This window comes from Rhinatrema bivittatum, chromosome 12 (genome assembly GCF_901001135.1).
Source record: "Rhinatrema bivittatum chromosome 12, aRhiBiv1.1, whole genome shotgun sequence".
NCBI lineage: Eukaryota > Metazoa > Chordata > Amphibia > Gymnophiona > Rhinatrematidae > Rhinatrema > Rhinatrema bivittatum.
The window spans coordinates 51,243,735-51,269,602 of NC_042626.1; the positions used below are offsets into that span (position 1 = coordinate 51,243,735).

The following is a 25,868-nucleotide window of genomic DNA, read 5'->3' on the forward strand; positions in this document are numbered from 1 at the left end:
CCCCCTCTCCGGAAAGAACAAAAGAAAATACAATATTTGCAAAACTATTGGATTGAACTGAGGTGTTTGTTGCTTCTGGCAGTTGAGCGGGATTCCACACGCATGCTCTGATGATCTTCAAGAACTTTCTGAGCCTCATCTATATAGTGAGCATGTACGAACTCTATGCTTGAGGCTGATGTTCACCATGTATGTGGCTATTTGCATGCTGTCCACAGAGAACACCTGTTACAAGTAAGAAACTTCCACTTTATCTCCACCTCCATCGATACAGAACAGCAGAAATGCAGAAGCACTTGGCTGTCAAATGACTTTTCCAATCCCAGCCAGCAGGTGGCAGCAAATGCAAAGGCAGAGAACAAAGCTCATTACCATAATTGTTGGGGGGCTTTGGGTTCGCTCAGACATGCGCTGTTGCAGAAGGGGATATTTGGCAGCTGTGCTCTGAAAGATTATGGCAAGGACCCTAATAAAGGTTTGATGAACACAGACGGCAGAACCTGTTTATTTTCATCATCAGGCTTCTGTCCACCTCCATTGCTGCCCAAAAGTTACTCAGTCCTCCCCTCAGGGCCACTACTAATAAAGCAGCAGTGGAAGTAAACTTCTGCAATGCTGTGTCATTACAAGAGATCAGTGATCAGCTCCAGGAGCTGTCTCTTCAGAAGTGGCCCTGCCCGTTAGTATTCATATCGGGGGGGGGGGGGGGGGGAAACCCTCTCTGACTGCCCAGGGCACCCTTGAACCCGGTGACCGTGCTAATACCCTCTCCCCCATTGACCAGAATATATATATATATATTTTGTTTTAATTAGAGCTTTTATTAGAAACCATACTACAAAAAGAGCAAAGGTACAATATACAGCACATTGCAAACAATAGCAAACCTAAAGAGAGCAATAGAAAATGTGATAAAGTCACTGATTGGGACTATATATATTAACAATGCACTGCGAGAATTCCAAACACATACAAAGCCTGTGCCTCATCTATAAATAAGAGCCATATTGTTTTTATTGAATAAAACTGAACAAACTGTCAATGGATGATATTATAACATTGAGAATTAAAAATTCCAGATTACCATATAGTAACTAATAAAAAAAAGATACATACAGTTGGTGCTAGACATCCAAAATCCTCCTCCCCCAGCACCCCATTTTAAAGCATGATTAACAAACAATATTTGTGTGATTACCTAATTTTCAAACCCTGCCCCGCCTCCCCCCCCCCCCTTAACCATCACTCCATGCTATAGAGACCAGATGAAAAGAACAGAGTACACGAGAACCATAAATGCACTTAAGACTACAAATCCTAAGATCGCATCTTATCTAACTAGAGTTCAGTTTTCTGGCAGCAGGCAAAATTGACTAAAGAAAGATTCACTCCAAGAAATGCAAGGTGACCAAATCTTATTGAAGGAAGCCTTAGTTCTGTGTTTAGAAGTTGTGATTCGTCCCAGATGGTAGAACAAAGCCACTATCCTTCAAATTTGAACAGAACTGCTATTTCACAACGAGCTAAAACTTTTTTTTAATGTATTAACTTGTTAGGATTTATCCTCTAAAAGACAGTATATTTAAATAGGGCCATTTTGGGAGATATATATATGGGTAGGTATAATATCTCCTGTAACCACTGAGCTACCTCCTGCCAAAATACTTGAATGCACGGATATTCCTACCATAAATGAATCCGACTGACCACAACCTTTCCAACATCTGTTCAAGAGTGAAGGATAAATCTTACACAAATGTTCTGGGTAAGGTACCATTGGTACAAGGCCTTATACCCAGTCTCAATTAAAGTAGCTGATATTATTCCCTTTTGAATAACTGGGAATACTTCTTTCCAAAAATCCTCAGAAAACTCTTCCCATAAATAAAGTTCTCAAGCTCTAATGTGGGAAGGTTTGGTCTTAGGGTCTTGATTTAACAACATATATAGCTTGGACAACTTTTGAAGCTCTATCCGCATTTCTAGATATAACTCCAAGAGAGCAGCCCCTTTCAGCAAGTCTACTTTCAAGCTAGATTCCAACATAAAATGCCTCAATTGGCTATAGGAAAATATTTCCTTATCCAGTAGAGATGTGAATCGTGTGATCGATCGTCTTAACGATCAATTTCGGCTGGGGGGGGGGGGGGGAAAATCGGATCGTCGCGGTTTTGTTTTTGTAAATATCGTGTAAATCGTAAATCGGGGGAGGGCGGGAAAACCGGCACACTAAAACATCCCTAAAACCCACCCCTTTAAAATAAATCCCCCACCCTCCCGAACCCCCCCCAAAATGCCTTAAATTACCTGGGGTCCAGAGCGGAGGTCCCGGTGTGATCTTTTACTCTCGGGCCTGCGGTGTGTTGTAGAAATGGCGCCGGCGCTACCTTTGCCCTGTCATATGACAGGGCAAAGGTAGCGCCGGCACTATTTTGTTTTTTGTCCCCCGACGTCAGGAGCGTAGGAGATCGCTCCCAGACCCCCGCTGGACCCCCAGGGACTTTTGGCCAGCTTGGAGGGGCCTCCTGACCCCCACAAGACTTGCCAAAAGTCCAGCGGGGGTCCAGGAGCGACCTCCTGCAGTCGAATCGTGTTGCCGTACGGCCGGCGCCATTTTGCACAAAATGGCGCCGGCCGTTTTGACGATTTAAAATATATCGGACGATATTTTAAATAGTCAAAACACGATTCACATCCCTATTATCCAGTAACTCATTTTGATGTCTGAAACTCCACAAGACCTGCAGGTCCCCAAATATGTTCCCAATTACTAATACTTTGCATTCTCTATTGAGAAAGAGCCGGGGACCCACAACCTGGAGGAAACAGGGTATTGTGAAACAAGAAAGTACTATAATAATATGTCCTCTGCTCCATTAAAGTAATTCTCCATTTGTCCCAGCTATGCAAGGTATTGGCCAATGAGGTTGAAGAGCATTTAATGGTTTCCATGATTTTTAGGCTGCCAAACTAAAGCTGAAAGAGGCATCTCTCCAATAACAGTCTGTTCACTTGCACCCAAGGTTTCTGCATAGCCAATTTGTGCCAGCCTACAATTGCCCTTAATTGGGCTGCTGCATAGTACCAAGTGAGGTTGGGTACCCCTAAAGCACCCTGCAATCTATATAAATAAAAATGTAAATGTTCGTTTGTTCAAAATCTTAAAATCTCCGAAAGTTCACCGATTGCTTTCAAATTTTCACACGTTGCATTCAATTTTGCGTGTGTTTTTATTTACCTATATTATATAGATGTCACACCTGTGACAGGCAAAAACATGCTTTTTACAAAAAACAGCACCATCTGTTGGACGTAAAAGCAACACACGCTATCTACAATATAAATGGGCTCTGACCGACGGAATGCAAATGCGCAGTAGAGAGCAGCTCTACCGCGCATGTGAGGACCATAGAGCTCTGCGCTACGTGCTGGGTGTCACAGAGGGGAGGAGAAAAGGGCAGACGAGTCGCCGCTCCGAGAAACAGCTCAGCCTGTTCCTCTGCCACTGGGGAAGGGGGGGGGGGGAGGGAGTAGGGACTGCCAGACAGTTACACACAGGAGGAGGAAAGGGTAAAAAAGTCACCAAGCTAGTCCATCCACCGCCGGGGGAGGGAGTTGGGACGGCCGGAGCAGAGCTAATGCACATTGTGAAATTAAACCAGACTGAGCCACGGCAACGCATGGCCGGGTACAGCTAGTTTAGAATAAAAAATTAATTGTGCTATTCTAGGGTGTTTGTCCTAAATAAATTGCATTATCTGTCTTTTCCATCTCTTTAATAAAACTGCAGGAACATCTAAAGGAAGGGTGTGCAAGAGAAATCTGGGCAAAATGTTCATTTTTACTGTGGCAATCCATCCTAACCAGGAGATATACCGGTCCCATTCTTCCATATCTTTATAGAGATGAGCCATTAAAGGAGGATAGTTCAGCTGAAACAAATCCATACTATTGCCAATATACACCCCCAAATACTTAATTTTTTGCGAAGCCCAATTAAAAAGGGAAGCTAGTACATTACCTGCACCACAAGCGGAGATGTTAAGAGATTACATCTCAGACTTATCCCAATTGATTTTAAAACCAGGCACCAGACTAAATTGGGACACCTTGCTTACAATCTCTCTCACTCAGAGGCAGCAAGATCAATCAGGGCAAATAAAATATCACTCAACGAATAGAGATAATTTGGAGTGATAATCCCCAATCCGAATCCATGATATCTGAACACTCTCTCTAATATGCTGAGCAAATGGCTCCAGGAACAGGGCAAAAAGTAATGGGGATGACGGGCATCCCTGCCTGGTGCAACGGCAGATAGGGAAAGCCTGTGAATAGCTTCCATTAACTTTTATACAAGCTTTAGGGCACTCAAACCTTGCTAAGCCATGTAAAAATGGCCCAAAACGCATTTTCTTAAGCACTTTGAACAAAAAATGTCAGTTACTAGAGAATTGTTGCAGATGGGCCCACCATATGGAGTCAACTATTTTATGTACATTATCAGAGGCCATCTGTCCAGGGATGAAGTCAGCCTGATCTGTATGAATGGCACTGGATATAAAACTATTCAGCCTATCTGCTAAAGTTTTGGCCAGGAGTTTTAAATCAATATTAATGAGAGAGATTGGGCGATAAGACCCACAACCTTGTGGGATCTTGTCCCAGTTTAACTATGATGGTAATATCTGACAAATTGGAGTTCTTCAGGAGGGAACAATCACCATGTAGGGAATTAAACATTTCAGTTAAGGGAGAAACCACTACCAATGAAAATTTTTGTTAAGAGTAGGCTGCAAAGCCATCAAGTCCCGGCGATTTACCACATTTTGGCTATCAGGGGTAGAGATATTTCTGTTAAGAATTGATCCATGGATGCTACATCAATGGAGGTATTATACAAATGTGAATAAAAGCGCAAAAACCACCAGGCGAGAATCTTTGCTGTCAACATATTACCTAACTCATCCTTGAGTTTTCTACATGGTTGACCTGAATATCTTTACTCTGTTTCAGAGCAGGAGTAAATGCAGCCCATCTCCTGCATCCCTCCCATGGGAGAAAAATTCATGTTTAAAATTTTCTTTTCCTCCTATGGAAAATTGTGGGAAGCAACCCTGACATTTCTTTTTACTCTCTCCTATTCACCTGGAATGGAAATAAATCTCAGGCGAAAGTTATTTAAAGACTTGTGCTTTTAAAGAGAGGGTACTGAGATGGCTGCAATACTTGTCTCTCCAGAAGAGACATCAACTCTCTCTGCCTATTACACACAAGTATCTCGCCCCACACTCTACACATGGCGATAGTGGCCGCTCCCCCCCTCCCTTTTCATCTTGGCTCCTTGCACTCACCTTTCTCTACGCATCCATACATCTCATTAAGCCTGGGGGGGGGGGGGGGGGGGGAACTAAGCAGATGCCAACTTCGACAAAAAAAAAAAATATTTTTTTTTTTCCCACAAATTTAAACACTGATTAAAATATTTTTCCCTCCCATTGCCATTGGACAGACAGGAAGGAAAAACAGACTGCACAGCCCTAAGGGGGAGAGAGACCCAATCAGTGCACAACAACCTAGTAACCATATAGAGTCGATGGCTGTGGGGTTTCAGAAGACACCTGGTGTTTGCCCCCACCCAGCCAAAGACTGCATGGCTGGCTGCAAGGGTATGAGAAATGCACCTTGGACAGTGCCAGAATGACCAGAACCTCCAAAATGAGGACCAGTACAAGCAAAGCCCAGCATCTTAAGTGAAAGTCATCCTGAGGCATGTAAAGTCTGTGCACCCTCACAGGCTGTGCCCCGGCCCCTCACACAAGTTTCCCTGGTAACAGGAAGCAGTGGGGCCCGTAAGCCTGCGCCAGCTCACAGGCCCAGCACTAATTTTTCATTTCCGCTGCTGTCATCTGAAGATCTCCACCATGCTAGTCCCAGCCAGAGAAGAAAGGGCGGGGGGGGGGGGGGGGGGTCATTGAGGGAAAGGACCTATTAGCTAAGAAGGGGCTATGGTTGGTTCTCCGGGAGGAAAGTATTTCCCCCTCATTACCCCCGGCTCCTCAGATCTTCAGGGAATTCCTGCCAGCACAGGACACAGGTGTACGGCTGGTCCTGGAGGACCATCTCTGCAACAACTGAGCTTTTAAAAAAAAGAAACCCCTGGGTATTCATGAATCAAGGCTCATGGCACCACTCAAGCTGAGGCCAGTTCCAACTTAGAGCTGAAAGTCCAAAGGAACAGGAAGAGACAATAGGGCCAAACCCCACCCCCTCCCCAAAATTTATGTAACAGAACTGTTAAGGTGCAGTTACTTCCCCCTTCTCCTCGCCACAGTTCCTTTCAAATTCCTAGCATGTGGTAAAAAAAAAACACAAAAACCACCCATCATCATAATATAAAGGAAATATTTTTAGTGCAAACATGGAGGCCAGGGTGCATGTTAACCCTGCATTTATCCAGCTGAAAGGAGATTCTAATTACCCCCCCCCCCCTCCCCAGCAAAACTTTCCCATGAACCAAGATGCTGAAAATACTCTAGGTGGCTGCTACAGCTCACTTCAGAAGTTTCAGATGATTTCACTGGAGCAATGCTTAATCTGATTCCTCTTATTGTCACCAGGCTTCTCCCACATTGCCCCCCCCCCCCAGTACTCATCTCCATCTGGCCGAGGATGAGGATTACATTAATGCTATCAGAAGTGCACAATGATGGCGATAGTGACCATCATTCTGTTAGAAGAAAATTAAATGTTGAATATTAAATTATGGATGTCTTTTGAAGCAAATGTTTAAACCAACTGAAAAAAAACCCAAACAAAACAATCTAGGCTGTAATACTGGGTTAAGTACAAGGCAAACGAGATAAAAGGGATCTTGTACCTAGATCACAATTTAAAGCTTACTATATGAGACAGATACAATTTGTACATGGGCTGGCAGAATACTACATAAAGCAGAAAAAAAGATTTAATACACTAAAATTGCAGAGTTTAGAAAGAATGATTCCTGGGTTCTGGTGCATATTGTCCCTGGTCAGATCACAGCACTCAGGATACAATATATATATTGGTGCTATAGCTGCTGCTTCTCTTTATTTACCCCATGATTTATATAATCTTTCCTATTCATGTTTTTGTGGAAAGTCTTCGATTTTCCTATGTCAGCTTTAGCAAATGTGCCTGTCTGATATCTGTGTATTTTGCATGGCGCAGGAGGAAAAGCATTTCGGTTTCACTTGTCTACATCTTTCTAATCCATGGACTACAAATTAGAAAAATATATAGCCAAATGACATGGAAGCACTCTAAGCAGCCAGACTTTGTCCTCTGTGCAAAACAGAAATACATTTGCTCCTGCGCCATGCAAAATACACAGATATCAGACAGGCACATTTGCCAAAGCAGACATAGGAAAATTGAAGACTTTCCACAAAGGCGTGAATAGGAAAGACTGCTTCAGGTGTTTATTGAAATTTCTAGGTCTATAGCGACAGGCCGGAGCTCTTCAGATCTGCGCCTGTGTGGCTAGAGCAGCGCATGGGGTTGGTGGAAGGAAGTGGAGGCACTTATTGCATAAGATGGAGGAAGGAGGCAATAGTGGTGAACAAATTGGGCCTGCAGGAATTGCAGCAGCTGCAGCAAGGAAGGGAAGGAATACAGCATGATAGAGTAGGGCCATGAGGGAGGGGATAGGGGGAGAATGGTAGTTTCAAACTTCTAGGAAGGAGCAGTAGTGGGGGTAAGGTCTGGGGGAGGCAGAAAAGGAGAGAGAGAGAGTATTTGGGAGAGTTGGGGTTATTACTGGAAGGGAGGCGGGGGGGGGGGGGGGGAATGAAAGAGTCTAGGAAGATGGCGAAAAGAGAAAGTTTGCACACACCCCTTCCCCTCTGGTAATCTACACCAATATCAGGATGACCAGTTCCCAGATATATGATGAGAGGCTGTGAGTGACAGAGGTGCAGTATTCTGCTAGTATGTAATTTTCTGTTTAGGGAGCTATAGCAGTCCAACTTGTTCTATTTTCCAATCTGTCTCTCCCAATAGGTGGTGTATTGGTGTCTAGGCCCCAGTGTAATATTTGCAGTGCTGCCTTTCCATAGGTAGGTTTGTGCTGCTCAAGTGCTGGAAATTAGTACTGTTATGGTATGGCTGGTTTGCTACAGAGGGTTTGCTTTTTTTTTTGGCAGCATTTCATGTTAAATCACAAAGTGCCTTGTGGAGGAGGGAGTTTGTATAGCTCTCACAGAGTGACAGCAGACTCTGAACACTTTGTATGGTGATTAGTAAGGGGAAGCATCCTACTTCCACGGTACATCCAATGCTGGGGAGGTTTCTGTGGACATGGCATTGTCTGCTGGCAGAGCTGGAGGTGCAAGGTTTCCATCATAGCATATCATTCTCAGACAGAAATGTCAAGAAGTGTCCACTGACTGTCCTCTAGGTATGCACAAAGAGGTCAGGTTTTTGGGCTACCAGTGCATAGGCAATGTGGCCTCCTTATATACTTTAACACTTCATGCACATGGGTTCTGCATGGACGTGTGATGGGTGTGTAAAATATCCAAATAGAGCACAGATCCTGACAGTTGATCTCAGGATCAGACCTTTTGGGAAATGATTCATTCTTGGGAATGCTACATGATCTGTTCAGAGAGAATATTCTCTCAATGTAATGCAAAATAAATGGTCCAACCATATAAAAAACTTTCATTTTGAAATCTCTACAGATAATTCCTGCTGGTTTTAGGGATCTTCCTTTCCATGTATGGTGTTCGATGTCTGCAGGAGTTGGCATCCACTAATGTAGTTATTAGAGGTATGTGTGTGTATGTGGGGGGTATAGACATTAAATGAATTGTAAAATATAGATGGTAAAAGTCACTGTGTGGGTCAAGGTTTAGCAATCCTGAATTAAGTTGGGCCACACTTGGGATAAGAAGGGGGGGTCCAATAGTTAAAGCACCCAATTCTGGTTCACTTAGGACATCTTGGTCATAGGTTTAATACTTGCCTCTGTATATAAACCGGGATAGGGCTCAGTTTCAGGACATTAGTTTTAAATTATTTTAATGTAGGATTTAGTTGTAGAAGTACCACAAAAATCAGAAGAGTTTCAGAGTTTGACGGAAACGCTTGATTTGCAGGGAGAGGGTCCTGCGTTAGCTCCAATTGGAAAGCTTTTGAGAACCAAATGGAACTTCTTCCGATGGAGTGCCTTTCAGGATATATTGAGGGCATAATGCTGTTTTGGTTCTTATGCCAATGCTGAATCCGTAAGAGAAATTGTAGACCAGAGAGACAGCTACAGCCCACAAAGTTGGATGCATGCCCGTGTCATGTGTGTTCCAGGATAATTTATTTTAGGGTAGAGGGAAAGGAATCCAATATCTAAGCTTTTTATTCTTGTTTCATGGATAAGGTTAAAAGGAGAACTGCCTTCTACTCGAGGTGCAGTGAAGGATGAGCAGAAAATACATTTCCTTGTTCAGTAAATTTAGAAAGGATCATATATTCACCTTTTCAGGAAAATATGTCAAAGAACGTGACACAGAAAGCACTTGAGCAAACAATCAAATTTTGGCAAGAGTTTGAAAGGCAAAAGTCCTGCTTAGTACAACTGTCTAGTACAAATTTGGTTAAGTCTTGTGGAAACCGAGCAGAATGTGTGGCTCATTTATAATGTGCTTCTATGAGGTTGCCTCGGAAAGCGAAGGCAAGAAAGTCTATATTGAACTGAACGATGCCATCGTGGCAAGGAGGCTGAATAGTTAGCAGGCTGTGAACCAGGGAAGCCATTGTTCAAATCCACATAATGCTCCTTGTGACCTTGGGCAAGTCTCTCTCCTTTTGCCTTAGGTACCCACTTAGATGGTAAGCTCTCTGGAGTAGAAACAGATTGACCTAAACATTTATCACCATTGTAGAGCACTATAATAAGCCTTAGAACGGATAAAGAGCAGATGTATATGTACCTTTTTTTTTTTTTTTTTTTAATTTGGTATGAAAAATGTTCACTGGGTTTTTTTTGCTGTCATATGTCCAAGATACCCAATATGGATACCTCATCAATTGATAAGCAGTATCTACTCATCCTACACCCTCCTGGATAGATATTTGCCCACACTGCTTTTAAAACCCTCCTGTGACAAAGATTCCATTTCCCTGTGTAACTTGTTCTTATGCTTGACCATCCTTACAGGTACAAAGTTCTTCTGAATGTCCAACCTAAATCTTCCTGCTGCAATTTAAGCTTCTTTTTTTTTGTCCTAGTGATCACGCTCCTCTTCATAGCCCTTTTTAGTGTCAGGTCACCATTCAGTTTCTTCTTGTATATAAAAGAATGGATATCACTGATCTACATTGTCTTTCTTGAATTTGATCCCTTTAAAGTAGTAGTGGGTCTTTTTTTTGTTCTTGCTCATGTTGCTTCAGATATGCCCAAAAGTAACCAGGATGGCAAGTGCTACTGCATGTCATCACTGATGAACAAAATGGCCACCTGCAAGTTTTCTGGATTGTGTATTAAATCTAACATTTTGAAGACTAGAAGAGATTTTCAGTTTTGCTCTTTCATTTTGCAGTGCCCTTATCTACAGCTAGAGCAGAAGGCAGTTTTCCTTTTAAGCTTGCCTACAGGGTTAAACTGCTAGTTTCTCCAGCTGTAGAATAAGAGTGTTGATGGCTGGTGCCATATTTCCCAACAAACTTGGTATACTGCGCTTGGGTGAGGCACCCACGATTCTTCATCAGGTGGAGAACATCCTTCCGGAACTTGACTCCAACAAAGGCATAGAGTACTGGGTTAAGACAGCAGCGAGTAAAGGCTAGGCTGCTAGTTACAATGATGGCCACATCTTTCTGCTTGCTCTCCTTGCAGCTCATCTCTCTGCTCCATAAGAAATCAGTGGTATCCAGGAACATGACAAGGCTATAAGGGAACTGAAAGACCACAAAGACAATTACCAGCACAATAATTACTTTCAGGGCTTTGTGTTTCTCAAAGTTCCTAGCCCCCAGAAGGGTTTTGATGATTATGGAGTAGCAGAAGATCATTACCAGGAAAGGAACAATAAAGCCCAAGATGATCTGGGTAAAGCCACTGATTCCTTTAACAGTCTTGGTGACCTCCTCGGGGAAGATCATTCTGCACAGAAATACTTTTTCCCTGAGCTCAACTTTGCTGTAGATGAGCTGAGGCAGAGTCAGCAATACGGATAGTAACCAAACAACCATGGAGATGATTTTGCTATAGTAGACTATCTTTAACCGAAGCCTGTGTGCTGTTGCTGCTTGAACAATCACAATATACCGATCGATGCTGATGCAAGTCAGGAACAGGAAGCCACTGAAGAAGTTGATGGTGTACAAGCTCTGGACTATCTTGCACATCTGACTGCCAAAAATCCAACCACTGACTGCAGTGATGGCCTCAAAGGGGAGAGTACTCAACAGGAGGAGATCTGCCAGGGCTAGGTTGAGGAGATAGATATCTGTCATACATTTTATCTTCCTGTAGTAGACATAGGTTATCAGAACAAGGCCATTTCCAACAACACCTAGCAAAAAGACAAGAAAGTAGATGCAGGGCTGGTAAACTTTGCCGAACTCCTGAACGTCTTGCTTCTCGCACATCTCTGGCATTAAACTGTAATCCACCGAATTATCATCGCCATAAAAGTCAGTGGTGGACACCAGGAATCCTTCTGTCACAGGACTGAGAGTCTAAAGAAAGGGGAACTTTGTTAGTAATGCTATTAATTGATATACATCACATTGTACTTCTCAAACGATCAAAGTGTTCCCTTCAAGATACTTCTCTTGCTAGGATTCAAGGCTTGCTGTACAAGAATGGACAACAAAAAGAATGCCATTTCACAAGCAAGCATTGAAAAAAAAAATACATTAAGGTCTCGGTTTATACCTATGATTAACAAGTTTAGCTCCCTTCTTTCTTTATAAATTGGTTTGTAACTTTCCTAGTGAAGTTAGCACTCATGGAAGATGCTGCATTTTTAGCACTGGAAACCGAGATCCTTCATTGAACCTCAGAGGAGGAGAAGCATAGTGGTGATGATGGTAGGGCGACCTTGCCTTCACGGCCCTTCCAAGGTTCTTCAGCTCTGTTCTGTGTGACACTACAGTATCCAGGTCCCTCTGGTTCCCGTTCTTTAAGGTGTGCCTGTGGTGATGCTGGTTTTATCTAACAGGAATGGGACCAAGACCGCCAACTTTTTCTATAGAAGCCATTACAGGATCTATGTACTAACTCACATTAGAAGCATCAGGTAACACTTACCACCTGCTGGTTCTAATGCTCTCTCGCCTGTATACAAATATACACAATGCAGTGCCACTATTAAAAGGGTATTGTTAAACTGGATTCAGTCATTTTAATGCTGTCCCAAGCTGCATTGTTCCCTGCAGCCTGCATTAACAGACCCTGAGAAATACGACTGGTTAAGGTAGGCTGCATTGGAACCCAATGTGGGGGTCAGAGGCGGGGGGGGGGGGGGGGAAGTAACAAGGCCTTCCTGAAATTTGAGGCTCAGAATTGCCAAAAAAAAAAAATTAGGGCCTCTGGGTCCCAAAACAGCCCCCGCCCCCTTTTATCTCCTCCTCTACCTCCCTATAATTTAACTTTTATGGGCTGGGTACCACGTTTGTCTTAGCGATGGAAGGGGGGCCAGTGGCATATGCTAACTTCCCCTCCTGAGGTGGTATTAATGTTTGTGTTAATCCCTATAAATATTAAATGTATTAAATTCTGGATAGCACATCCAACATTAATACCTAATAAGGCTAATTGAATTATTTTTTTTTAATCATTCGCATGTGTGTTAGCATTACCATTGGGGAAACTGTCAGTAATGCTAATACACATGCGAATAGTGTGCCTTAATATGGATAGTCCATAGGCGTTCACTAATGCTTATTAGTACATAGCTCCAGAGATCAATTTCCAGGAGTAATGATATTACTGAACTGAATCTGAACTGTGAATCTAAAAGTGAAAAGTCCTGAATCTGTGCACCAATCCACGGAGCGGTGTATTCCCCCCCCCAAAAAAGGATCCGAGACAATACAAGGTAAAGCATGCAAATGAGGAGGGATCAAGATTTCTTCCCCTCCAGACTCTCCATTGAAGCATAAAGCTAGCCAATCTTTCCCACGACTCAGGTGAAAACTGGGAATTTGGGGGATTTCCTTTTCAACTAATTAGGGAAAAAAATAAGTAAAGATGATATAGAGTTGAATATCACCACTACACATCGCCTGTTGACAGTGTTCGTGCCATGGATCATGAGAACAAATTGGCATTTTGAATAGAGGAAGAGAGAAGAGTCATTCAGAGACAGTCATGAGTCACTTCTGATGCAGAATGATTGTGCAGTGATAAGAGTGAGCAGGCACTGATTAGAGCAAGTTCCCAGGCCTGTGACAGGCGTAGAAATCGGAGGCTAAAACTACTTTTAGACACCATACAGAAACAGACTGAAAGAGGTGAGCAGAAAAAGTGCATTTTATTTTATTTCTGACTGTTTAGATGTCAAGCATTTAAAGCGAGTGGATGTTTAACTTCCGGAAATGAGAGGGAGCGAGTGTGTGTGCTCCAAAATGAGGATTAGTTCCCCCCCATCACAAAAGATTATATTATTGTCAAAGTTCTAGGAACATGATGTGTTTATTTCACATTTTAGATACAAAGAACACTGATGCAGGAAAAAAAAAACGAACATTGGCCATTCATTCCAAAAGCACATTAGCGTACAAAACGCGCGTGTGCTCGGGAACTACCAGCACAATTACATGCTGTATGGTAGTCCCTGTCTTCTGATTGACCACAGCTCTGAGCACTGGGTTCTCAGGCTGATAGAGGGTGTGGCCAAGGTTTTGGCAGTTCCTACACCCCCCCCCCCCAACCACCCCCAGTCGTGTTGCTGGGTTGATGTTGATTTCAAATGTATACCCAAATTTAGTGCGATTTGTAATCCCCAGCTTCTGGCATGCGGAAACTAATGATCGCCTGGAATTGTTATCAAAAAGACTTACTGAATCATAATCTCTAGGATGTCCTGCATTTTTTTTTTCTGCCTAGCTGATGCATCCTTAGCTGAAAAACTGCAGGCTGAGGGACATGAGCAACGTATACAGCGCTAAAGCATCTTTGCATCCATAAAAGTTGCTGGCTTTCGCAGTCACTTTACTCTGCATCTCCGACAGAGTGGTTTTGTCTGTTTTTTAGGGCTCCTCGCCAACATTTTAATGTCTTAATGACTATGTAATGTTACTAAGTTAACTGTGGGTCAAGTTGAAAGAAATCGCCAGTCTTTGGGTTTGTGCTTTTTTTTAGCTCCCGGTAGAATGGCTTCCCCCTGGACCAGCATCTAAAAATCAAACTGGAGCCTTCTACCCATGGGTCACTTTTTGCTATCTAAGCACCTGATATACCTCTCTGTAAACTTGGGCAGCCCATTAAATAGCCAGTGCCGGATTTAAAATTATGGCGATCTATATGCAGAAGATTGGGGGGGGGGGGGGGGTGATGATCCAGCAGGGGAGTTCCAGTTTATGGGCACCTTCAGAATTTGGTGCCTATTTACAGTTATACCACACTACAGGCAAACCTTTTGCTTCTACAGAGGTGGTGACCCCTATCTTGCTCTGTCCTTTTCATTCATTTACTGCCCCCATCTCTACACCCTCCCGTTATCTGAACCCCACCCCACAACGTGTAGCTTAAGTAACAGAGCAAAGCCTTTGTAGAAACAGTTTTGTACTAATGCAGGGTTAGGAAGATCAATTTATTTTTTTTTTAACTCAATGCATAATTAAGCTCTGGAATTCCTTGCCAGAGGATGTGATGAAAGCTATTAGTATAGCTGTGTTTAAAAAAGGTTTAGACAAGTTCCTGGAGGAAACGTCCATTAACAATTATTAAGGTAGACTTAGGGAAATCCACTGCTTATTCTTAGGACAAGCAACTTGGAATCTATCTATCCATCTCTTGGGATCCTGCCAGGTACTGATGACCTGGCTTGGCGACTGTTAGAAACAGGATACTGGGCTTGATGAACCCCTGGCCTGCCTTGTTTTTATGCACTTCCAAAAATCTGATGGTAAATGGAAAGGGGGCCCTGCTCTGTCTTTCCTTTTCTCCCAATCTGATTGCACAGTTATAACCAGCATAATTGACAATTGTCATTTAGAGGTTGCATCTTAAAGGATCACTTCCAATTTAAAAAGACACCAATACAGTGGCTTTTTGCCTTTTTTAATACAGCTTAGATTTTAAGGATATAATTATATATTTAACAGTTTTTAAAAATGCATGTTAATATAACTATGAAGAGTAACTCAATAATACACCTGGACTTGACCATCACTACTCAAACATTGATTTTATTAATGAGTTTTTAACCGTACTTAATTGGCACCTGTTAGAATGTACGATAACCTACCTATACATACATTATTTTGTGCCTGTTTGTAAACCGTTGCGATGGTACGTAACTTAGTGACGGTATAGAAAAGGTTTTAAATAAATATGTGTTATATATATATATATATATATATATATATATACACACACACTTTTTTCTTAGTTCTATTTAGGGACAGTTTTATATATTTTATAGCTTAATGAATACAAGGATTTAACTTTAGATTTACTCTCATTGTCATTAGGATACACACTTGGTACTCAACAATTTATCAAATTGAGAACTATTTGTTGGCAGGTCCTTTAAATCATTTATCAACTTTATATACAGTCGTTCGGTTTCACCATCACAACAGTTTACAAAGGATCGATTTCTACAATCATACAATTGTTAACATGGCTTAATTGTCATTCTAGTATATATTATTTCAACGAGTCATTCAGATATTGGCTGGTAATATTCTGGTATAGTCGTTTTAGCATAGTGTCATTAGGAGTTTTGGTAGGCTTTTGTAAACATCCAGGTTTTTGAATGTTTTTAAAATTTTGTTGTGTTCTCAGTTCCATTGGGAGGGAGTTCCAAAGTTCAGGGCTTCCTAAGGATATAGCTCTCTTCCGAGTTGTGGTCAGTTTGTGACGGGTTGGTGGGATTTTTAGTAGGCCTTTGTTCACTGATCGTAGATTTCTATTTGGTGAATGGAGTTTTATGGATGCACTGAGCCAATTTGTTTTTTATATATTAATTTTGTGAATTATGGATAGCATTTTGTAGTCAATCCTGTATTTTATTGGCAGCCAGTGTAGTGAAATGAGGGTTGGAGTAATGTGATCGAATTTTCTTGTTCCCGTGAGAATTTTGGCGGCTGTATTTTACAGGATTTGTAGAGGTTGGATGGTGGTGAGAGGTAAGTTGAACAGAGAGTTGCAGTAATCCAGGTTGGAAGAGATGAGTAGTTGGAGTACTGATCTGAAATTATTGTGCGACAGGAATGGTTTTAAGTGTCGTAGTGTTAGGGGTTTGTGATATCAGTCTTTGATTTTTGCGGAGATGTGGTTCTTGAAGGATAGTTCCTTGTCAACCATGACTCCAAGGTTGCGTGTGTGGGTGACAGGGGAGATTGCTGTGTTATGATTCAATATGTTGAGAGGTGGCATGTGCGTAGGATTGTTTTTTCTATCCATCATGATTATTTCGATCTTATCAATGTTTAGGATGAGTCTCATGTTATTTAGCAATTGCTTTATTTTGATTCTATTGTAATTATAACTAATCTTGCTATTTTTGTTAACCTCTTTGAGCACCACTGGAAGGCTGTAAAGTTAGATGACACTATATAAATTCCTGCCAACTGGCTCCAGATTTTCAGGAGATTGAATCCCTGTCCTAGTTTTCATGCTGCTGTCAGCAGGGTCTTGTAGTCCCTTGGAATTCCCTAAGAAAAGCAAGACTATAAGTCCCTATAGACAATAGGGGTAAAACCAGGCATGGAGCAACCTGCTCTGAAAATCTGGAGCTAGTTGGCCAGACCTGCCTAAGTGTAATCTTTATTTTGTGGTCCATTTGGTGCAGTATGTGCTTTTTATTACACTTAGACCTTTAAATGTGTTTAAATCTGCATCTGCTGACTTTTGCACTGCTGCGATACTTCCCCGTGAATTAATCTGTTAGCATGAATATGCTATTTTGTATTCTGGCGTGAGAGTCATAAATTAAACAGCATAATCCTCCATAGGACTACTGCTCATTTGACAAAATATTTGACAACAAAATACCCAAGAAATAGGGCCCATCTAACTTCTAACATAATAAATGGCAGCAGAGAAACACCCAAATGGTCCATCCAATCTGCCCAGTAAATTTTATTTTGTTATTCTGATGCTGGAGATCGCACAGGAAGGCTTAAGAGATAGTAGCAACGCCCAACCTTCCTGCCTGCTGCTTGTCAGTAAGGGAGAATGGGTCAGTGGTAGGTTAGCTCTTAAGGCCTGGGGGGGGGGGGGGGGGAGGGGAAATAACCCACTGATGGTTGACCTCAGAGCGCTGAGAGTAGAAACTGCAAACAGCAGCAGGGAGGTATCCCTAACCCTTTCAAGCTTGCCACAATAGAACAAACAATAGAATCTGAGTTTACAAGCTAACATTTACGTAGGTGTATAGTACTAGTCAAAGCTCAAACAAACAAACTTGCTTCTTTTCCCTCTAGGTTTTCTCCTTTCTTTTGTTACAATACTTTTCTACACCCTTGCTAGAATAAAGGCTACACAACTTTAAAATTTGATCTCACGTTCCCATCTTAATTTTTTTTTTTTAATCTTCCGCTGAGATTGATATGAAGTTCCAAGTGCATATAATCAGGAGTAAATATTAGGGATGTGCACCCTAGCCCCTAGATTCATCAAAATGCTATAATATTGCATAGATAACTCCTCCGATAAGAAAAAGGGGTGTGTTTATCATAAAGAGTGTGAGAGAGTATAAGGCCTTCATAGTAATCAACTATATCTCTATAGGAGGGACAGCTAATAGCTCGAGGTGAGGTGTTGGTTTAGAGGCCAATTTTACATGCAGAGTGAGATGTATGAACAGCACAGTACACCTCAGTGAAGATTTGATGTCATTTGGAGTGAGGAAAGTCTCACAAAACATGAGATTTTTACAATGTTTTTTGATTTTTAAAATGTTTATGAGTTGACGATATTGTGATAGCTGTTTATTTTATGTCACCTCATTATGTATGTTTAGTTGTAAACCGCTTTGATCTCCTTTCCTGTTTGGAACAGCGGTATACAAAAGTTTTTTAAAATAAAAAATAAAATGTTCTCTCACTCTAGCTTGATGGCCTCCAGGTAGTATCAAGCTAGGGTGAGCGAATATAGTAGAAATCTCAACTTGTGAGACTTTTCTCACTCCAATTGATGTCAAATCTTCACAGAGGTGTACTGTGGGTTATGGTTACCTGGAATGGCCTCACATGGGAGGTGGTGGCGACAAAATCTGGTAACAGAATTGAAGACTGGCTGGGATAAGCACAGAGGGATCCTGAAGCCAGGGGTTGGATAGGGGCTCTGCAGCATTGCAGACTGTTGGGCAAAAACACCAAACTGGGTAGGCCTGGCATGGTATTCTGATGAGGAGTGGCATTGGAACACCAGACTTACTTAGATTCATAATGATAGAAGCGAGGAGGAGGAGAACTGCAAAGCTTTAAATGCTAATATGAAATGAGATAAATCAGAGCCCAATGATTTTGTTGTTTTTAAATACTAATTGAATTGTGTAGTTTAAACCACGAGTCAGGAGATATTATGGAACGTGAGTAGGTACTCGATTGCCTCCTATTGCCACTAACCCTGTGTGACCTTTGGCTCCATTCTAACCCCATTTCTGCCACAGACTATCCCTTGATCGCTGTCCCTCTGTTTACTCCTTTCTTCTTTGTGTGCCAACAGTGTGCTAGAGCATTTGCCTGATGTTTTGGTTTTTCACCTCAATCAAGAAGGCCCTCTATTCACCCATGATTTATTTAGATTTATATTCCGCTTTTCACACTTTTTCCAGCACCAAAGTGGATTACATTCAGGTATCATAGGTATTTCCCTATCCCCAGAGGGTTTACAAACTAACGGGCCGCTACAGTACCCTCAATTGGATGCGCGTTTGACGCGCTAGCGTTACCCCTCATTCAGTAAGGAGCCGAAAACGCGCATCCAACCCCCCCCCCCCCCCCGAACCTAATAGCACCCGCAGCATGCAAATGCATGTTGATGGCCCTATTAGGTATTCCTGCTTTTCTGTGCACCTTCCGACTTAATATCATGGCGATACTAAGTCAGAGGTCCCGAAAGTTACCAAAAGTAAAAAAATAAATAAAATTTGAAGTCGGCCCGCGGCTCGAAAACCGGACGCTCAATTTTGCCGGCGTCCAGTTTCCGAACCCGTGGCTGTCAGCAGGCTCGAGAACAGATGCCGGCAAAATTGAGCATCGGCTGTCAAACCCGCTGACAGCCGCCGCTCCGGTCCAAAAGGAGGCGCTAGTGACGCACTAGTGTCCCTAGCGCCTCCTTTTACCTGTTTTTAATCGCCGGGTCTAATTTGCATACTGAATCGCCCGCTCTCCCGTGGACTTTACTGTATCAGCCCGTAAGTTTGTACCTGAGGCAATGGAGGGTAAAGTGACTTGCCCAAGGTCCCAAGGAGCGACAGTGGGACTTTAACTCTGGTCTCTTGGTTCCTAGCCCACTGCTCTAACCACTAGGCTATTCCTCCAGTCCTGCCAATGAATGCAGCTGCCTGGGGATTTTTCCCCTACTGTATATCCCCTCCCAATTCAGTCCAGCCAATGCAGCGATAGTTCTCAGTCAGGGAGTAAGTTCTGGAACTCCACTGCCATGGATGTTAAACTCAGCTGCTAGGCAGCTGCCATTGCACAATAACTGGGGTGCCCCAGCTCTGGCCAGCCTGGGGAGTAGAGTGCTGACCTGGGAATCAAACCTAGGTCTCTACATATGGCAACACATAGTGCTGCCACAGAGCCCACTAGACCAGGCTATATAATACTTTTGGTTTGTAAACATACCAAGAGCTTGGTGGTAAGTGTTGTATAGAGCTCTGCTCTTGGAAAAACACAGTCTGATCTCCCTCTATCCACAATGAGCATTAATACCCCTGCATTCATCTTTAGGAGATCAGCTCTCTGGGGAAGGTACATCATGTCTTGCTCACCACTGTCTCTCCTGTTTGCAGAGTCCTAACTCATGCCTTTTTTTTTTTTGCACAGTGGCTGTATCCTCTATGTTCTGTGCAACTTGCTTCCCCCCCTTCTGTTTTAAATGTGGTTTTCTTAATTCGTTATTTTAATGTGGGCGCACGGTGCTGCACTACCCCTTTTGTTTCAACCAAGGCAGCAAAACCAAAACATTTAATCTTTACATTTTCTATGGCATTTCACTCAAAACTTCTACTTTAAAAACAAAACACACTGGATTATAAATATTTCAAAGCAATTTTGCTAGGGTGTTAGATAAAAAGTATATATATAAGCTTAGGGAGATTAAAATAAATATAAAGTACCAACAAATTCAAAATATTACAAATGCTTAAATATAAAGTAATAGAAACAGTAACCATCCATTCTTTTTTTTTTTTTCTTTAGGTGAGATTCTTGCCACATAAAATCTCTTTTACACATTTTATTTATTTATTTATTTATTTATTTATTTTTACTGCAAACGAGCGAATTTGGGAAAGGGGTCGCAAAGCAGGACGGGGGGGGGGGGGGGCGGTAAATGCGAGGACGGGTTTGAAGAGGACGTGCTACTCACCTGGTTGGCTTCCGCCGGCCTTGCCATTGCTCGGGCGAGACTTGAAACTCGAGCAGATGCGACCTGGATGAGCGGGCGGAAGCCTCGTTTAAATAGCCTCGAGCGCGCGGGGCTCAGGAAAGCCACGCGAGCCACTCCCCTTCGCCTCGTCGCGGCTGTTCGCAGCTTTTTTGTGCTGCGGCCATGTAACCACCAACGTACTGCCTGCTACTTTTATGCCCCTAATAACAATTTATCGTAAAAACGCAAACCTCAAACTGATTTGAAGGCACAGAACTCCTCATCGCACATGCCTGGTGTGCGTTGCTCACGGCGGGCGGTCGCCACGCGCGGGCGTCTGGGAAGCAAACGGGCGCCCCCGGCCCAAACATGCCCACAGGAACGCCAGTTTTCTCACCCCGCGCAGCTAAAAGTGCGCGCGCTCGCGAACCTGCGCATATCTTTCTCCACTTCTGAGGCGGGCAACGCGCAGTCGGGTCATTTTACCCGGGTAAAGTACATTTCGAAAAGCTGCCCCCCCCGGGAATTGGCTTAGACGGAGATATTTGCACCGTCGACACTTGATACATAAATACAAAAAGATAATCATGTATCCTTCTCTAAAGAGCTTCAGGTTCCAGGGAAACGGTGATTGAACAGCTGATGGGTGGAAAAGGGACTCTTTACCTACTAGGCAAGCAATATGTACAAGACTCTCTAGGGTTCATTATTTATGGCTAGTAAAAACAATGCCCAGAGGCAATTTGATAAGACATTGAAGCCTTACCAATTTTGGTTGAATAAACAAAAAGCCTTACCATAATATGTTAAGTGCTATATATTGCCCCTTGGTTTGACCTACCTTGCTCTATAGGCTTTGTTGCTGTTTGTTTGCTGATTTTATTAATAAACATTGAATTGTATAAATAAAAAATAACTTTTTTGTTGTCTGCATTTTGAACACCAGAAATCAGAAATGTTATTTTATTTTTTCTCATACAGTTTCTTAGCAGGATTTGATCTGATCAGATAGAGAACGTTGCAGAATAGTCCTTATCTTGCTTCTTTTCTCCACCATTGCTTCCTGTACTGAAAATCTTGAGGCTGCTCTTTTGCAAGGAGCTACTTTGCTTTGTTTTTTTCCTTAACTGAGCAACACAAACTATTTTTTCCCTGTCTCAATGACTAAATATGTAACTGATGCCAACACAGTCTCAAGTTCCTGCAAGTTTTCCTGCAAGCTGCTACTTCTGTCAGTGGAGCACTTCAAAAGTCTGATGTGCACTTGTTTCACAAAATTAAGAACAGCCAGGAGTCTGACCTAATCTTCTTCTAGAAGACCTCAGTCATAACAAAAAAATTGGAACAAGCCAAAGGCTTTCACTAATCCTTTATTGCCTAGACTCATCTGCATACTGTTCCCAGCAGCCTCTGGGAGAGGATTCCAAAGGCCCTGATCTCCACAGCCGCAGCTTCCGAAGGCCCTGGATCCAGAAAGTTGCAGCAGCCCGCAGATATACGCATCCCCGTTATAAAATTGCTCCCCAAAAAGTCACACTGTTCATGACACTCAGCGGCATAGAAGGGTGATCTTTGTGCAAAGTCTGTCTCGATTCTCATGCTAGAAATGAATCATGATGCCTCAAACCTGGCTCAGTACCGGACCGGGTCAGAAAAGCACCAAGGTCTTGCCAGGCTCATACTTAGTAAGCAGGGAAGCTGGACATTCCTTCCTAGCTGGGCCTTTGTGTTTTTACCACCAGGTACACTACTGAGCATTTATTTATTTAAAAAATTTCTAATCATCATTTCTTGGTGGTTTACAATACAACATTCATAATCTTAAAATCACAAATATTAATAAAATATTAGACAAGTATACAAATGTCTTCCCTTGCTCCTCTACAAACATACCAAAAAGGTCTCATGATGAATTTCTAGCATGAGTTCTACCCCGCGAGAAAATTATCTGTATGGGGGGAAGAATCAATTTTCTGACTGCCCCCACTGGGGCAAAATCCATGGGTACTTTTTATCCACCAGCTCCCCTTCCCCCCCCCGTCAAATTTCAAAGCAAAAGTCTGCACGCGCTCTCATCTCAAGGTCGGCCATGGATACATGCGTGCCTGCTTCTTCTGCTCTGTGGCCTCTCCTCCCCCCTCTAGAAAATGACGTGTAGATTTGAAAATATCACGTTACGTGCTCCCCAACTCCACCCCATGACCCCAGGAACGCTGTCGCTAAATGCAGCATTTTAGCTATAGTAATGACGGAGAACAATGTTCAGACAGTGCATTGTCATGTGTAAATTGCTTTTTCACGGGTCAGTGGCTCTTTGTGTATTTGAATTTCATATGCTGCATGGCTTTTCAAGTTTTATTCTAATTCTCCTCTCCTAAGTACAGTGAATACTAGGCTGTGTTATTAGCTACTGTGTGGGATGGTTGTAGGTTTGATTCACAGACTTATTCCTGTTCTTCCTGTGTTAAAGATTTCTTTGATTCTCAGTTTTTCTGCCACATTTTACATAGAAAATGTGTTTGTGTGGTTTTTTCCTCAGTGATAAAGCTTTTTGTACCTTAAACAAAACAAATTAATGAAACTTTCATTCTGTTCCTTTGTTTAAAGGCATGTCTGTTGTCATGTTTTAGGAAGATTATTCCTATGGGGGATATTCCAAGGTGGGATATGATACAGACTTGTAAATCCCTGAAAGGTATTCATATTGCACAAGAAGCAAATCTTTTCTAATAGAACGCAAGCTGTAGAAGCAGGGGTCATGATAGGAAACTCCAAAGGGGAAGGCTCAAGACCAACGTCAGGAAATATTTCTTCACGGAAGGAGTGGTGAATGCATGGAATGCCTTCCCGGATGAGATGGTGAAGGCATAAGAGCATAAGTAATGCCATACTGGGTCAGACCAAGGGTCCATCAAGCCCAGGATCCTGTGGTGTATTCGGGCTCCATCTGGACATATCTTACAGTAAATGTATGGTAGGGCTATCTGCCTATTTACTTCAACAAAGTTTGATCAAGTTGACTTATGATGGTGGTAGAGAAGGGGCATTCCACTCTTGTGCTTCTACCGCCGGGGTAGGCCCTCTGTGCACTCCAAGAAGGAATGAATAAAGTTGGGAAGGGGATGTCTGGCCATCACCTGTTTTTTTACAGCTTGGATGGAGCCTCCTTACCCTTAGGGTAATCTGCACGGAGTGGTAGTACAATCTGAAACACCTTGCTGGGCATACTGGATGGACGATTGTGGTATTTATCTGCTGTCATTTACTGTATTACTATGTATGAATAATTTTATAGCCTGCAAGGACTCCTAGAGCTCTGCAGAACACTGGCTCTGAAAAAACATCTTGGTTTCAGAGTTCTTATACATTGGGAAGCTTTTTTACCACCAGGCAGTGAGGAGGGAGTTATTTGGTTTGCTCTGAAAGTAAACAAGAGCTGGTGGTAACAAGATGCAGTCACAATTCTACCTCCCATGAAGGGTTTTGTTTTTCTCACAGCCCTGCAGCAATTTCTGTTTTTGCCTACTCAGCTGACTTGTTTTTGAAGTACAGCAAAGGCGGCACACAGGAACTACCTTTTTATTTAAACAATGAGGTTGGCACAGACAGAGAGCGTGCATGGCATGTTCCTGCCCTTGAGCAATGCACGGACTTCCTCCAAACTCACTCAGGACCCACCTCTGCAGGCAGCTTTATTTTGTACTGGTTTGGAAATCGACAAACTGGAAGGTTAAAAGCTTTATGCCGCAGTTGTTGTAACCCCTCTCCTCACCAAGGGGTGGGGGTTTAGCTGTTGGGTTTATGCATTGGGCACAGAGTGCACTGGAAACTCCATCATGAACTGCAGTCTTGCCTAGAGATAAGGGTCAGCAAACCAAGTTGTAGGCGAGGTCTTTTTATTCTGTTTCACTTGCATTGGCCGCGCCTTAGGATCAGTGCATCCGCAGGTCAATTTCCGGGCCATCACATGTGCTCGAAGAAACCATTTCATTTTGGGAAAACAGAACAGTATTGGACAGTCGGAGCCTGCTGAACCTTCACAGAATAAGCAATAGTGGAGATAAAGATTTAAAAAACGTACACAAGTTTTATATATAATTTTCAAGTTATCCTTTCAGTCCTGGGCAGTCTTCTCTTGTGAATGTGTGATGGATTCCTGACTCTTTTTACTACATCTTGCTATACTCCAGGATCCTTTACTTACTGATTGACCAAAAACAATGATGTCCTATAATGAATATAGAGATTCTTCCTGAGGTTTACAGCTCAGCAGTTCTCTCTCCTCCAGCCTAATACAGCAGCTTTTCGGTGCTTAGCTGGAAAGGGAACAGCCTAACTTGTCGGCCACCTGTGTTCTGATCCTGATTCTGTTTTAACATGGTGATCTGTATCCAGTCAGGGTTGGTGTGATCAGAATAGGACTCGATCAGGACTGGATTCAATGCCAGTAGTCCGAGCAAAATTTGATGCTCCAAATGTTAGTCTGTACATACCTGCCCCTGTAGCTAGGGTGAACCTCAAATCTGCCTCAACCATTCCCTTTATAAATCTCTGCAGAAGTCTTAAGACACAGCAAAAATATCCATTGCAGGGGAGACTGGATGGCTCACTGCATGAACATAGGGATACAGAGCCTGTCACCTCTAGGACTGGAGGGCTAAGGGAAGGGGCACAGGGATACAGAACCTGTCACCTCTAGGACTGGAGGGCTCAGGGGAGGGACACGGATACAGACAGAGCCTGTCACCTCTAGGACTGGAGGGCTAAGGGAAGGGGCACAGGGACACAGAGCCTGCCACCTCTAGGACTGGAGAGCACAGGGGAGGGGCACAGGGATACAGAGCCTGTCACCTCTAGGACTGAGGGGCTCAGGGGAGGGGCACAGGGATACAGAGCCTGTCACCTCTAGGACTGGAGAGCACAAGGGAGGGGCACAGGGATACAGAGCCTGTCACCTCTAGGACTGAGGGGCTCAGGGGAGGGGCACAGGGATACAGAGCCTGTCACCTCTAGGACTGGAGAGCACAGGGGAGGGGCACAGGGATACAGAGCCTGTCACCTCTAGGACTGAGGGGCTCAGGGGAGGGGCACAGGGATACAGAGCCTG

At 43.0% G+C, this 25,868-nt stretch overlaps 1 protein-coding gene across 1 annotated transcript; it reads right to left on the minus strand.

Annotated features, from left to right (window-relative positions):
- Positions 1 to 9,947: 9,947 nt before the first annotated feature.
- Positions 9,948 to 20,923, minus strand: CCR10 (C-C motif chemokine receptor 10). Its single transcript, XM_029574096.1, has 2 exons — positions 20,762 to 20,923; positions 9,948 to 11,721 (listed from the first exon to the last, which is right to left on the minus strand). The coding sequence occupies exons 1-2, from the start codon at positions 20,786 to 20,788 to the stop codon at positions 10,630 to 10,632; spliced, it is 1,119 nt and encodes a 372-aa protein (XP_029429956.1). The 5' UTR covers positions 20,789 to 20,923; the 3' UTR covers positions 9,948 to 10,629.
- Positions 20,924 to 25,868: the final 4,945 nt, after the last annotated feature.